The following is a 13023-nucleotide window of genomic DNA, read 5'->3' on the forward strand; positions in this document are numbered from 1 at the left end:
AAAAAGAATTTCAGAAACAGGAACCACAGTTTGATCAAATTTGGTGGATTTTGTGATTTATTTTAATAACAATAAATTATAATCTGGCATACTTCTTATACATGATAATTTTTCACATGTAAAGCACCTGATTTTGTATTTAAATGCTAATAGATATTTTGAGTAGCTTTTTAAATATTTTTTCTATATAAGTAGTCCTCGACTTTTTCTAAGCAAGATAGTTGTTAAATGAATTTTGCTCCATTTTACAACCTTTCTTGCCATATTTGTTAAGTGAATTATTGCAGTTGTTGGGCTAGTAACATGGTTGTTAAGTGAATCTGGCTTCCTCACTGATTTTGCTTGTCATAAGGTGGACAAAGATGATAATATGATTCGTGGATACTGTGAGTATATTGCCTAGAATTTTGGTCACATGACCATGGGAATGCTGCAAAAGTCATCAGTGCAAAAAATGGTCATGTCACATGTTTCAGTACCTTTGCAACTTTGAATGGACATTAGATGAACTATTATATTTGGAGACGACCTGTATATTGCATTTATACTAATGCATATACCTGATATTTTAAAAGAAACAATAGATGAACCATTTCTCATTTTAAAAACAACAAAGATTGAAGTAGGTGGGAATTTCTTTTGTCTTTTAACAATTTTAACGGCTAAAAGTCTGAGTTATAAAATCATTCAAAAATTCCTCATCATTCATCCTTGCTAAATGTCCTAGTTCTTTTAAGAATTCCAGTGAAAACAATAATTGAACTCTAAAAAAGCATGATTTCTTCAGATCTTCCCAAAGGAACTGAACCCTGACTTTAAAATTACCTTCTTGTTTGTGCATCTAAATTACTATCTATCAAAATCCCATGGAAATTCAGTGCCCAACATCAACAAAAAAAAGACTAATGTAAACTTTTGCTTCTCTTTCTTTCTCTTAAAATAGCCATACTATTTAGAGATCAAGACAAACAAGGCTGGCTTCTGGACTCCCAGGTTTGATCCTAGATAGATCGAGATTCAGACTTAAGGTGTCAAGATGTGTAAGTTGCAGAAATGTTAATGGCTTTGTTCTTGGAATAAGAGGGATTTTTTGAGCTTTGCCCTTGTAATGGGGATGGAAATTTTATTGATCTTAATGCTAGTGTTGAGTGCCCATGTGGTGTGCCTGACCTATAGGTGCAGCATCTTTCATCCATATAGTCCATATCACAAGTACCATTATCCAGGAGACCTTATGGTAGGTGGAATTTCATCTCAAGTTGGTCCAGTCTCTGAAGACATAACCTTCAAAGATCGTCCCTCATCAGTATTGCCTGGACAGTTTATGTAAGGAAAGTTATTGTTATTTGTTTCTATTTTACTACATTTGTATTTGCTGAAACAATAGACTATAGCATTGCTATCACAAAATAATAATTAATTGATTTAGTTGAGCATTCTTTCCTCAACCAGACAAAATAGAGTATGGAATATAATCAGATGTTTAAAGCAAACTTCCAAAAATGAATACCTCAAAATAGGTGAGCTTCCACACATATAATCCTCAGCCATTGGTGCACCTTCTGGGCAATATTGTGGGACAGACAGCTTGTGAGAGGATGATTTGAGGTTCTTTTGCATTTTTCTATATAATCCTCTTAAAATATGTACATCAATTAGTCTTGTACCAAATAACTCCTTCAAACATACTACAAGAGCTTCAGCCAACAACACAAAAGTGTCTGCAAGAGGACTTGATATATTTTTTTTACAAAGTGACATTATATATGCGGATTCCAGACATTCCCTGTGTTTTTGTCTGAAATCATTTGCATATTTTTTTCTGCAGAATTATCTGAATAAATTATCTGAAGTCAATAAATGTCTCCTTTTTCAATGTACACTTGTACATATATTAATTCTATATCCTGATTGCTGTTAATATACTATATCAGAAAGACAAAATTACTTGATGGGCTTTGGCTGCTATAGTATAAATACTGATGAAAATATAAGAAAACAATATCCTTCTGATGTGCAATACTACTCTAATTGTAGTGGCATTCCAAAGAATTACCAACACATCCTGGCTTTGGCTTATGCAATAAAGGAGATCAATGAAAACCCACAAATCTTACCCAATCTCACCCTGGGCTTCCATATTTATGATAGCTATGACAATGCTCAAATGACCTATCAGGCCACCATGTTACTTCTATCAGCAACTGAGAGACTGGTCCCCAACTACCTATGTAACATCCATAATAAAGTCATAGCTGTTATTGGAGGACTGGATGCTGAAATCTCTCTCTATGTGGCAACTCTCTTGGATATGTATAAGATTCCACAGGTAGGCTGGACAACCTTGCATGCAAATGTCATGCTACTTATAGTGATCTACTTTCACAATGTAATTTTGTTTTGCAGCATTAGGTATTTTCAAGTAAATAGTTCAGGAGTTGGAAAATTTGACTTAAAACCAGATTTGTTTTTGTTCTAGGTTTGGGCTTACATTGTTCAATTATTTCATTTATTTCTAATTATTGAAAAAAGGTTGGCTTTTCTTTTCTAAATAACCTCATGGATATTTAGACTACAATGATATGCAATTTTTTGTGATTCATTTTCTTAGCAAAGTGGGTGAACCATACCATAAACAGTTGACTTATTTATTTTGATGCCCCATATTTCACAAACAGTATAACAATCTTTTTAGCCTGGTTTTAGTGTTAAGCCTTTAAGTTTCAATAAGATTCAATCAAAATAAATATCAGAAATTAATATCTAATAAATTAAGATCTATTGTTACCATAGGGACCAACATTCAAGTGATTAATATAACATGCAATGTTTTCAGTGATAATTTAAAGAGAAATTTCTTTCAAACAAGATGAATCAAGCTCTGCATATAGAAATATTTTTGTCATGTCCATTAATATTTTTGTAATTAATATGGTTAATATGGATAGTTTGGAAAACTATCAATGTTTTCATTGTCTATAAAATTTAATTGCATACTAATAAATGATTATTGTCTCCAAACTACAAAATATCCAAAAAATGTCAAAGTTTTTGTTGGTGGATATGATTCCCAATCCGAAATATCCATTATGTGACAATTAAGGGAGGATAACAGATCTGCCATGATTCAGTTCAGACTTTTTTGTATTTTCTCAACTGATGATTGCATTGTTTAATCTACAATCTATTATATTTAGCTAAGATGTTACAATGTGAAAGCTTTTTCTAAACTATTATTCTTATTCCTAAATTTGAAAAATCCTATAATATACTCTCATCCTTTCAAATGTGGTTCTTGGACCAAAGAGTTTTTAAAAACACTTTTGAAAAAAAAAACATTTTCCTCTAATTTCTGAATGATGCCTGTTCCTATGTGCAGCAAGAGCCATCATCCCCATTTCAGTAATTCAAGCATGCACATACATTAACTTGCAGAGAGAACAATCAGTGTATTGATATGAAGGGAGAGTTAGTGGATATTTATATATAGCAGTTTGACATATCAGTTTTTGGTATAGATTGTTCTTGCTCATCTTTATTGCTTATCTGGATGTTGATTAATAGGAACAAGAGAAGAGAAGATATTCTTAAAGCTGATTTTCTGTCTTTAACTTTCCATTGTTGTTTTTGAATGATATTTAAGTAGAATTTATTTTTCATGTTTGTTTATCACTAATTCTTCTAGAAGCTTTCTTGCTTTCTTACACTTGGCATAATGTAAAACGTATACTACTTCCCAGATGAAGCTATCTCTGTTGTGAAATTAAAAGATTTTCATGTCTTTTCACTGCCAGCTGAATATCATGAATATGTTCTATAAACATTATACTTTGTCAAACATGGTCAAGCCAAATCAATCAGATAAAATATTTATTACATATATTAATAGGCTAGTCCTTACATTACATGATGTGAAAAGATGTTTTGCCTTCTCAGCTAAAGAATCTTTGGGAATGCCTAGGAGGCTTTGAAAATATACTGTTATTTTGTGTGCTACAGAGATGCCAGAAGGTTTTAGTAAATATTTGATGGTTTCTTAAATGTTTACAATGTAAGAAAGAGCTTTTTCCCCCCAGTGGATTGTAGTTACTGTACTCATATTGGTTGTGGCTAGACATTTCCTTATGATTTTTTAAATTCTCATATAGCAAAATATATTTTAAAAACCCTTCTCTAACTTGAACTGCTTTGATTCACCATCAACTATAGAAATTTATACTTTTTAAAAATGTACATCAGTATACAAATCCCTTTGTCCATCTGCATGTAGAAAAAAACTACCAAAAATACATGTGCATGTATATAAACGAGTATTATGACAGTATATCTTCTTTTGACATTTTGAAAATGTGGAACAGCAATTATCCATCACCTACAAATCTACTGCTTGGTTTTAGATATATTCAGATCAGTAATTCCTCCAGATCTGGAGCATAACTGAATGGCAATCAACAGATTTCCAACACCTTCCATGCAGTTATGCCTTTCACACCTACAATTTCCAGGAATAGAAATTCAGGGAATTTTCATCTCAATGAGGCAGGCAAAGTTCTTTAAAAGGGTTGAAATGAGGATTGTTAATTCAATATACTATATGTTGATTGTTTTGAAAATGATATTGAAAATGATCTGTAAGTGCTGCTCTTATCTCCTTGTCCTGTTTCTCTCTAGTTCATTTATGGCTCTGCTCCAATAATGAATGATAAAACTCCAGGCCTTTCCTTTTATCAGATGGTTCCTCCAGAAGAACTTCAATATAACGGGATTGTCTCTCTGCTGCTGCATTTTAACTGGACATGGATTGGGATTTTTATCATGGACAATGACCAGGGAGAAAAATTTATAGAAACAATGATTCCTCTTTTTTCCAAAAATGGGGTTTGTGTTCCTTTCATTTGCCGAATCCCCAAATTAACTGATTTCAGTAGAATTGATAGTTTGCTTCAAAAGGCAGCCAAAATCTATGATGTTATCATGGATAGTAAGGCGAATGCAGTGGTGTATAATGGAGAATCTTTTGCAATGGTTAAGTTGTTATGGCTTCAGTATATTTCAATTATAGAAGAGGTGAAAAGTAAACCAAAAGGTATTGTTTGGATTATGACAGCCCAGATGGAGTTCAGTTTAATCCCTCTTCAACGTTCTTGGGATCTCAAAATAATTGATGGTGCCCTTTCCTTTACCATGCATTCCACTGCTCTACCAGACTTCAAATCGTTTGCTAAGAAACAAAACCCCTTCAGCGCAAATAAAGATACGTTTATTAAACAGTTCTGGCAAGAAGCCTTTGACTGTGTATTCCCATATACAACTATGAGTGATATAGAGGAGAATATTTGCAATGGTAAAGAAAATTTGGAGAGCCTTCCTGGGACTCTTTTTGAAATGGAGATGACTGGCCACAGCTATAGCATCTACAATGCTGTTCATGCAATAGCTCATGCTTTACATGCTCTGTCCTCCTTTAGAAATACTGAGAGATCAATGATTGGTAGAGTAGGAAGGAAGATTCATAGTCAAGACTTCTGGAAGGTAATAGCCTCATTAGGAAAAATACTATGATTGATGGGAAATTCTCTTTTGATTATTTTTCCCATGTTTTACAATTAAAAAATAAAATAAAATAATGCTTCCTCCATCATGCTGAACTTTATTTATTTCCTCTATCTTTGGTGTTGATTACTATATTACTATTTTAGACTGAATTATTTTGGGATTATTCTTCTTTTATATATCTCATAATTCTATCAGATTTTAAAAAGCTTATTTTCCAACTCCCATGATTCTTATATCTGTTTTTCTATGTGTCTTTATAATTCTCTGATCTAGAAATAAGAATCACTCTAATGTGGTAAACATTTTTTTTCTGTTAAGCAAAATATCAGGGGAAAATCAGGGAGACATTAATCATAATCCTTAGATCTGTCTCATTTTTGAAAAAAATAATAATTTGGGCTCTCCTGTTGATGAGCCAAGGTGGCGCAGTGGTTAAATGCAGCACTGCAGGCTACTGCTAGATCGGCAGGTCAGCGGTTCAAATCTCACCGGCTCAGGGTTGACTCAGCCTTCCATCCTTCCGAGGTGGGTAAAATGAGGACCCAGATTGTTGGGGGCAATATGCTGACTCTCTGTAAACCGCTTAGAGAGGCCTGAAAGGCCTATGAAGCGGTATATAAGTCTACTGCTATTGCTATTGCTATTGCTATCCTTGTAATTAATATCCTTAATTCTATTTTGACTTCAATTTCAATGTAATGAAATGGGGGAAAGGAATACTATTAAATCTATTCTATTGTGAAAAGTATCAACATGGAGACTAGTAAGATAATTTAGTCTTTCCAAATAGCAATAGCACTTAGACTTACATAGCACTCCATAGTGCTTTTATAGCCCTCTCTAGACAGTTTACAGAGTCAGCATATTGTCCCCAACAATCTGGGTCCTCACCTCGGAAGGATGGAAGGATGAGTCAACCTTGAGCCATTGAGATTTGAACTGCCAAACTGCAGCTAGCAGTCAGCTGAAGTAGCCTGCAGTACTGCACTCTGTGCCAGCTAGACTCTTATTTGCATTTTTCCTTTCAATTTAGTTCCACTATTTTTTGAGAAATGTTGCTTTTAACAATGGTGCTGGGGAACCAGTATCCTTTGATCAGAATGGGATTGTAGCAACTGGATTTAATATTCTAAACTTGATAGCTTTCCCAAACAATTCATTTCTTCACATGAAAGTTGGAAATGTCGATCATTCAGCATCTCCAGATAAAATATTAACCATCAATGATGACATGATTACATGGCACAGCTGGTTTAACCAGGTAGGATTTAATTATTGCATTTGATTCTGAATAAACATGCTTTTTTTTTACTTTGATATGTAAATTCATATTATTGCACAAAAGGAAATTCTTAAATAAATCTTTCAGAAAAGCAACTTCTAGGTCTCATTATCATATGTGAATATCTGTTAAATAAAGATTTAATAGTTTTAGTTTTTCATTTGTGAAACATCATATTTCTTTATGTAATAATAAGTAATAATAAGACAATAATATTTCATTCCCAGCCCATTTTTGCCATAGGGTAGGAATCCAGGTTTTTTTTGTCTTTGCTCAACTCACGATTGCACTTATTTAATCTAGAAATAAGTATACATCATTGAGCTTGTACAATGTAAAAATGTGTTCCAAATGATTACTCCTATCCATGATGCCCATGACATGATTTCATCATTTCAAATGTGGACATTGGCATAACAAGCCTCATTTCCTCTTTAATTTCCAGGTAATACCCATCTCTGTTTGCAGTGAGAGCTGTTATCCTGGTTCCAGCAAAAAGGTGAAGGAAGGAGAGGCGTTTTGCTGTTATGACTGTCAGCCATGCCCAGATGGGAGGGTTTCAATTGAGAATGGTAAGAAATATTCATCACCTCCTGATTTTATTTCCTAAAGAAAGAAAGGAATACATTTTGATAAAATTGAACATGGCATGAGCCTCTATAGTACACACAAGATATTTTCTAAATCTGTGGGTTCATTATTTCAGTTCTTAGGAATATTCAATTAAAAAAATGATCATTAAGGATGATGATAATCATGGCTAAATTAGGTTCCAGATTTTCATTTACACATTATGAAACATCCCTGCAATTGTGAACCCATTTTAGATCATTTTTCCACATCTTCTACAGCCCTGATCTCCTGGACTATAATTATAGACATATCGTATTTTTCAGAGTACAAGATGCACATTTTTTCTTCAAAAAAGAGGCTGAAAATCTGGGTGCATCTTATACATCGAATATAGCATTTTTTGCTTCCCGAACCCCCACCCATTCACCAAAATGGCTGTGCATAGCCTTTTGGAGGCTTTCAAAGAGCTCCTGGGTGCTGGGTAGGGCAGAAATAAGCAGAAAACAAGCCATTTTTGCCCCCCACCCACCCAGCCCCCATCAGCACTCTATAAGCCTCCATTAGGCTATCTATGCAATTTTTTGACAAAAAATGGGCCTATTTTGCAAAAAATTGCCATTTTTGCTCATTTTTGGGCGGGGTATTCAATCATACACTATTGTACTCACATTTAGCAACCAAATTTTAAGTCCAAATTTTTATAAATGTTCCATTAGTCAACCTTTTTATTATGTACTGTATTTTTCAGAGTATAAGATGCACCGGTGTATAATACGCACCAGGATTTTGAAGAGGCAAATTAAAAACATAATTGCACTCTGCAGACCTCCCAAAAAGGCCTCTTTTTTGCAAAAACAGACTTTTTTTCAAAAAGAAAAGGGCATGCATAGCCTTTAGGAGGCTTGTAGAGTGTTCCTGGAGGCTGAGTGGGGGCAAAAACATGCAAAGAAATGGCCCATTTTTCACTCATTTTTGCCCTCTCCAATCCCCAGGAGCACTTTGGAAGTCTTCTAAAGGCTCTGCACAGCCATTTTTGCAAAGGGGTGGGGTTTCAGCAAAACAAAATGCTGTATTCAGTGTATAAGACGCACCCAGATTTTCACCCTCTTTTTTGAGGGGAAAAAGGTGCGTCTTATACTCCTAAAAATATGGTACTTCTTTTTTATCAACAATGTTACGATAAACCCTCTTGTTCACATACTGTCAAACCCTTAGAAGTTAAAAGTATCAGAAGACTAAAACCACTTGAACTTCTGATTGATGTTTATCACTAATAGATTAAAGGAATAAAATCTTGAAAGCCTAACATCATGATTCTCCATATTAATTTATAACTACTGTAATTAGGTATAAGGGACACGGTGGCTCAGCGGCTAAGATGCTGAGTTTGTTCATCAGAAATGTCAGCAGTTCAGCAGTTTGAATGCTATCTCTACGTACTGGAGTGAGCTTCCATTATTGGTCCCAGCTTCTGCCAACCTAGCAGTTCAAAAGCATGTAAAATTGCAATAGAAAAATAGGGACCACCTTTGGTGGGAAGGTAACAGCATTCTATGCACCTTTGGCATTTAGTCATGCCAGCCACATGACCATGGAGACATCTTCAGACAGCCCTGGCTCTTTGGTTTTAAAACAGAAATGTGCACTGCCTTTAGAGTTGGGAACAACTAACACGCACATGCAAGGGAAAACTTTTCCTTTGCCTAATTAAGTATAAACTGAAATCTTTTATTTAATGGACTGTCACTCCTCCTCCTTTTGTACTCCAGGTCTGTTAGACATTTTTCCATACTACTTCTCTCGTTAGACTTAGTCTCTATTTCCATTATGAATTTTATGATCCCTACATTGCCACAACACAGGGGAGAAGTAGATGTATGTTCTTAAGGACAGCTGAAAATCTGCAAGAGAAGAAACTGTTCAACCTGACTCTGAAACAGCAACTTAAAAGAAGGATATGGCAGTAAATGAATTGACCTGTTCTCCCTGGTGATCAAAATCTGGCAAGGCAAGGGGCAGTTAAAGAAAATTTCAGATGGAACTTTGGAATCATTTTCTACAGTATATGAGACACAAGATACTACAGGCCTTCAAGAAAGTGGTAAAGATCTGGCCTCTCCCCAGACATTGAACCAGAATGATTAGAATCAATATTTTATGAGAATACGACAAAACTAGCATGAGAATTACATTTAAATGATATTTTGATCATCTTACTATTATATAGATTACTGAACATAAAGATTATATAATTATAATTATAGTTATAAATTAACTTTATTATTATGCAATCTTGGATACAGAAAATGTATGAGAAAAAAAATCACATTTTTTTTCTTTTTCAGACAAAAATGAATGTTCAAGATGTGAAGACAACTTCTATCCAAACAAGAAACACAGTTATTGTATTCCCAAAAGTATTAGTTTCTTAACCTACAAAGAACCATTAGGAATCAGTTTAGCGTGTCTTGCACAGTCTTTATCTTTGACTACTGTTCTTGTGCTTGGAGCATTTATAAGGCACCATGACACTCCCATTGTGGTAGCCAACAACCGGGACCTGACTTACACTCTGCTCATCGCCCTCCTGCTCTGCTTCCTTTCAGCGCTGCTATTCATTGGCAAACCAGGAAAGTTTACCTGTCTCCTAAGACAAACAACTTTTGGAATGGTCTTCTCAGTGGCTGTTTCTTCTGTTTTGGCAAAAACCATCACAGTGGTTCTGGCTTTTATGGCCACCAAACCAGGATCCAGGATGAGAAAATGGGTGGGGAAAAAATTAACTAATTGCATTATTGTTTCCTGCTCCCTGATCCAAGCAGGCATTTGTACTCTGTGGTTGTCAATGAACCCCCCATTCCCAGATGTTGATAGGACCTCAATGACTGAAGAAATTATCCTGCAGTGTAATGAAGGCTCTGTGACCATGTTTTATTGTGTCCTTGGCTATATGGGTTTCTTGGCTCTTGTCAGTTTCACTACAGCTTTTCTTGCCAGGAAGTTACCAGATAGTTTCAATGAAGCCAAATTCATCACCTTTAGCATGTTGGTCTTTTGTAGTGTTTGGTTGTCCTTTGTCCCAGCATACCTGAGCTCCAAAGGGAAATACATGGTAGCTGTGGAGATCTTTTCCATCTTGACTTCTAGTGCTGGGCTTTTGGGTTGCATCTTTTTCCCCAAATGTTATATCATTGTGTTTCGACCTGACCTGAACAACAGGGAGCAACTAATGAGAAAAAAGGACTGATTAATATAATCACAATTTTATTCTCTTTCAAATTTTAATCTAAATGCTTCATTCTTATACAATTAAAATATTCATAAACTGTGGATATCAGATAGTGATTTATATATTTTTTCTGCATTTTCTAAATATTCAAATATTTACTTAAAGAAGAATGATGAATCCAATGTTTGTATCTGTTTTTGATACTTTATTTTGTTTTCCATATCTGAAGAACAATAACATTTTGTCCCATTATTATTTACTGATGATAAGGAATTTCAGTGACTGTATTGTTAGTATAGAATTATGTATCACCTTTCTAGAATTTGTCAGAAGCCAATTGCTGATGTGCAAAGGAGTTGCAAATAGTTTAAATTCTGGATTTAAAGTCTAACATATCATTTATACTAACTCTGTAACTATAAACTATGAAGTACAGCAACATGCCTATTGCCTAGAGCAGTGGTCTCCAACCTTGGCAATTTTAAGACTTGTGGAGTTCAACTCCTAGAGTTCCTCAGCCAGCTTTGCTGGCTGAGGAACTCTGGGAGTTGAAGTCCACAGGTCTTAAAGTTGCCAAGGTTGGAGACCACTGGCCTAGAGTATAATCAATTCAAGATTCTCTCTGTATCAGTGACAGTTGGACAGCTGGATAATTTCTCAGCAACAACAGTGTCTTCCCTCTGTATGTAGTAGTTGGAAGGACTTAACATCTTGATCTCAGTTTCAAAGAGGTTACCAATTATTATTAGTTACTTAATTACTGCTTTATTGGAATGTGGAAAGACAGATGTGGCCAAGACATGCTGCCTAAAGATGATCAAATAAGAAACAGCATAGCTCATAGTTGCACAGTGGGCAGAGCAAGAGGCTCGGAAGGGACCTTCCTTAAATGATTGTGGAAGAATGGCATTTTCAGACTTGCAAAGTTCTGTTAATGTAGCCTTATAATAAAATAGAATTAGTTTATCTAGTTGTGTTTTCTTCTCATCTGAGCTCACCCTTCAGAAATAAACACAAATTCAGATGTATTTCTTGCCTTAAACTGCATATCACCTAGCTGTACCAATAAAACAGAGTCATTTACCTACACAGTTCCACTCCTGCCTCCCCATGCTCTCAGTAGGAGAACAAGCTTTATATGAAAGCATAGTAGCCACAATCTGGAACATTAGCCACTGTAGCCTAGAACTCTCTGTTAACATTTAGATTGTTAATTGCTTAAGACATCCACATTAGCTTGTAAACTCATTGTAGGTATTGAACAGCAAAAGCTTATTTGGTTGTCATTTATATCAGCAACCTCAGTGTTTATTTAATAAATTCTATTGATTGAATGTTGATTAAAGTTTCATTTTGGACTCTCCAAAAGGATGTCTTCTTAAAATTCCATAGCATTTGATGCTATTTGTACTGTCACTCTAAAGTCCTTAGTTGATGGCAATGGGCACAATACATTTGGTTGCAATATGTGTGTCCATTCATTCTTGAAGTTGGGAATTGGCAGACAAGAGTTGCTAAGTAGTTCTAGAGCTGCAAGAAAGGTTAAGAGGAGTATTATCCTACAATAACTGAAAAGCTGCTTGTCTGTAGGTAACCTTAGACATTGGACCAATAAATAAATGTATTCTATACAAAATGTAACCTAACGTAAAGATGTTTTTGTTGAAATTGGCATATAGAATAAGAAAAGGCAACACTCCAGAGGTAGGTTGCTGCTGGTTCGGCCTGGATCAGACGAACCGGTAGTGACAGTTGTGTGAGGCTCCACCCATCCACAAGTAAGCTTCTGCACATGTGTTGCATGTGAGCGTTCGTGTACACGCGCATGAGCAAACCGGTAGTAAAACAAATAGCAACCCACCACTGCAACACTTCATTGAAATAGCACTTTACCTTTTTTAAAGAAGATTTGTAGTAGAGGGGAAGTGATTGAATGAATGAGAGAATCTCTGTTTCAGTTTCCTAACAGGAAAATTAAATATAGACAAGAATAGCAAGGACTGGAGTATGATGAGAAACTCTTATCATACTCATGAGTCTTAGAGGTTCCCAGGTCCTTCATGGCTATTCTTAGTTTCAAGTCCAAACTGGGGAAATAAATGAGGAAGTCTGAATCCTGGAGCTTACAATGATTGCTCTGTTCAGGCTAGAAAGTCAAGCTCATTGCAGATACATATAAGTTAGGCCTAAGGAAATTGTCAAAATACAAAGAAAGTGGCCTGGAAACAATGTTTAATACAACAAGGAACCAGCACTAAAGCAATATTCCCTCTTCCACAAATGAGGATATACATGTCACAAATCAGCAATATATTGGGTCAAAGTCGCCATCAGCAAGCAAAAGGAGCTCTGAAGGAAAGACATTCATATCTCTTGGCTCACA

The 13023-nt window shown here is 35.2% G+C and overlaps 1 protein-coding gene across 1 annotated transcript; it reads left to right on the forward strand.

The window, feature by feature from the left end:
- The first annotated feature begins 1135 nt into the window (after window positions 1-1135).
- Window positions 1136-10658, forward strand: LOC148046271 (vomeronasal type-2 receptor 26-like). Its single transcript, XM_087714648.1, has 6 exons — window positions 1136-1326; window positions 2038-2329; window positions 4672-5532; window positions 6590-6817; window positions 7284-7410; window positions 9757-10658. Exons 1-6 carry the CDS (start codon window positions 1136-1138, stop codon window positions 10656-10658), a joined length of 2601 nt encoding a protein of 866 aa, XP_087570774.1.
- The last annotated feature ends 2365 nt before the right edge of the window (window positions 10659-13023 follow it).

Source organism: Thamnophis sirtalis, unplaced genomic scaffold (assembly GCF_051295495.1).
Source record: "Thamnophis sirtalis isolate CommonGarterSnake01/CBP01778 unplaced genomic scaffold, rThaSir2_p1.2 scaffold_4, whole genome shotgun sequence".
Lineage (NCBI taxonomy): Eukaryota > Metazoa > Chordata > Lepidosauria > Squamata > Natricidae > Thamnophis > Thamnophis sirtalis.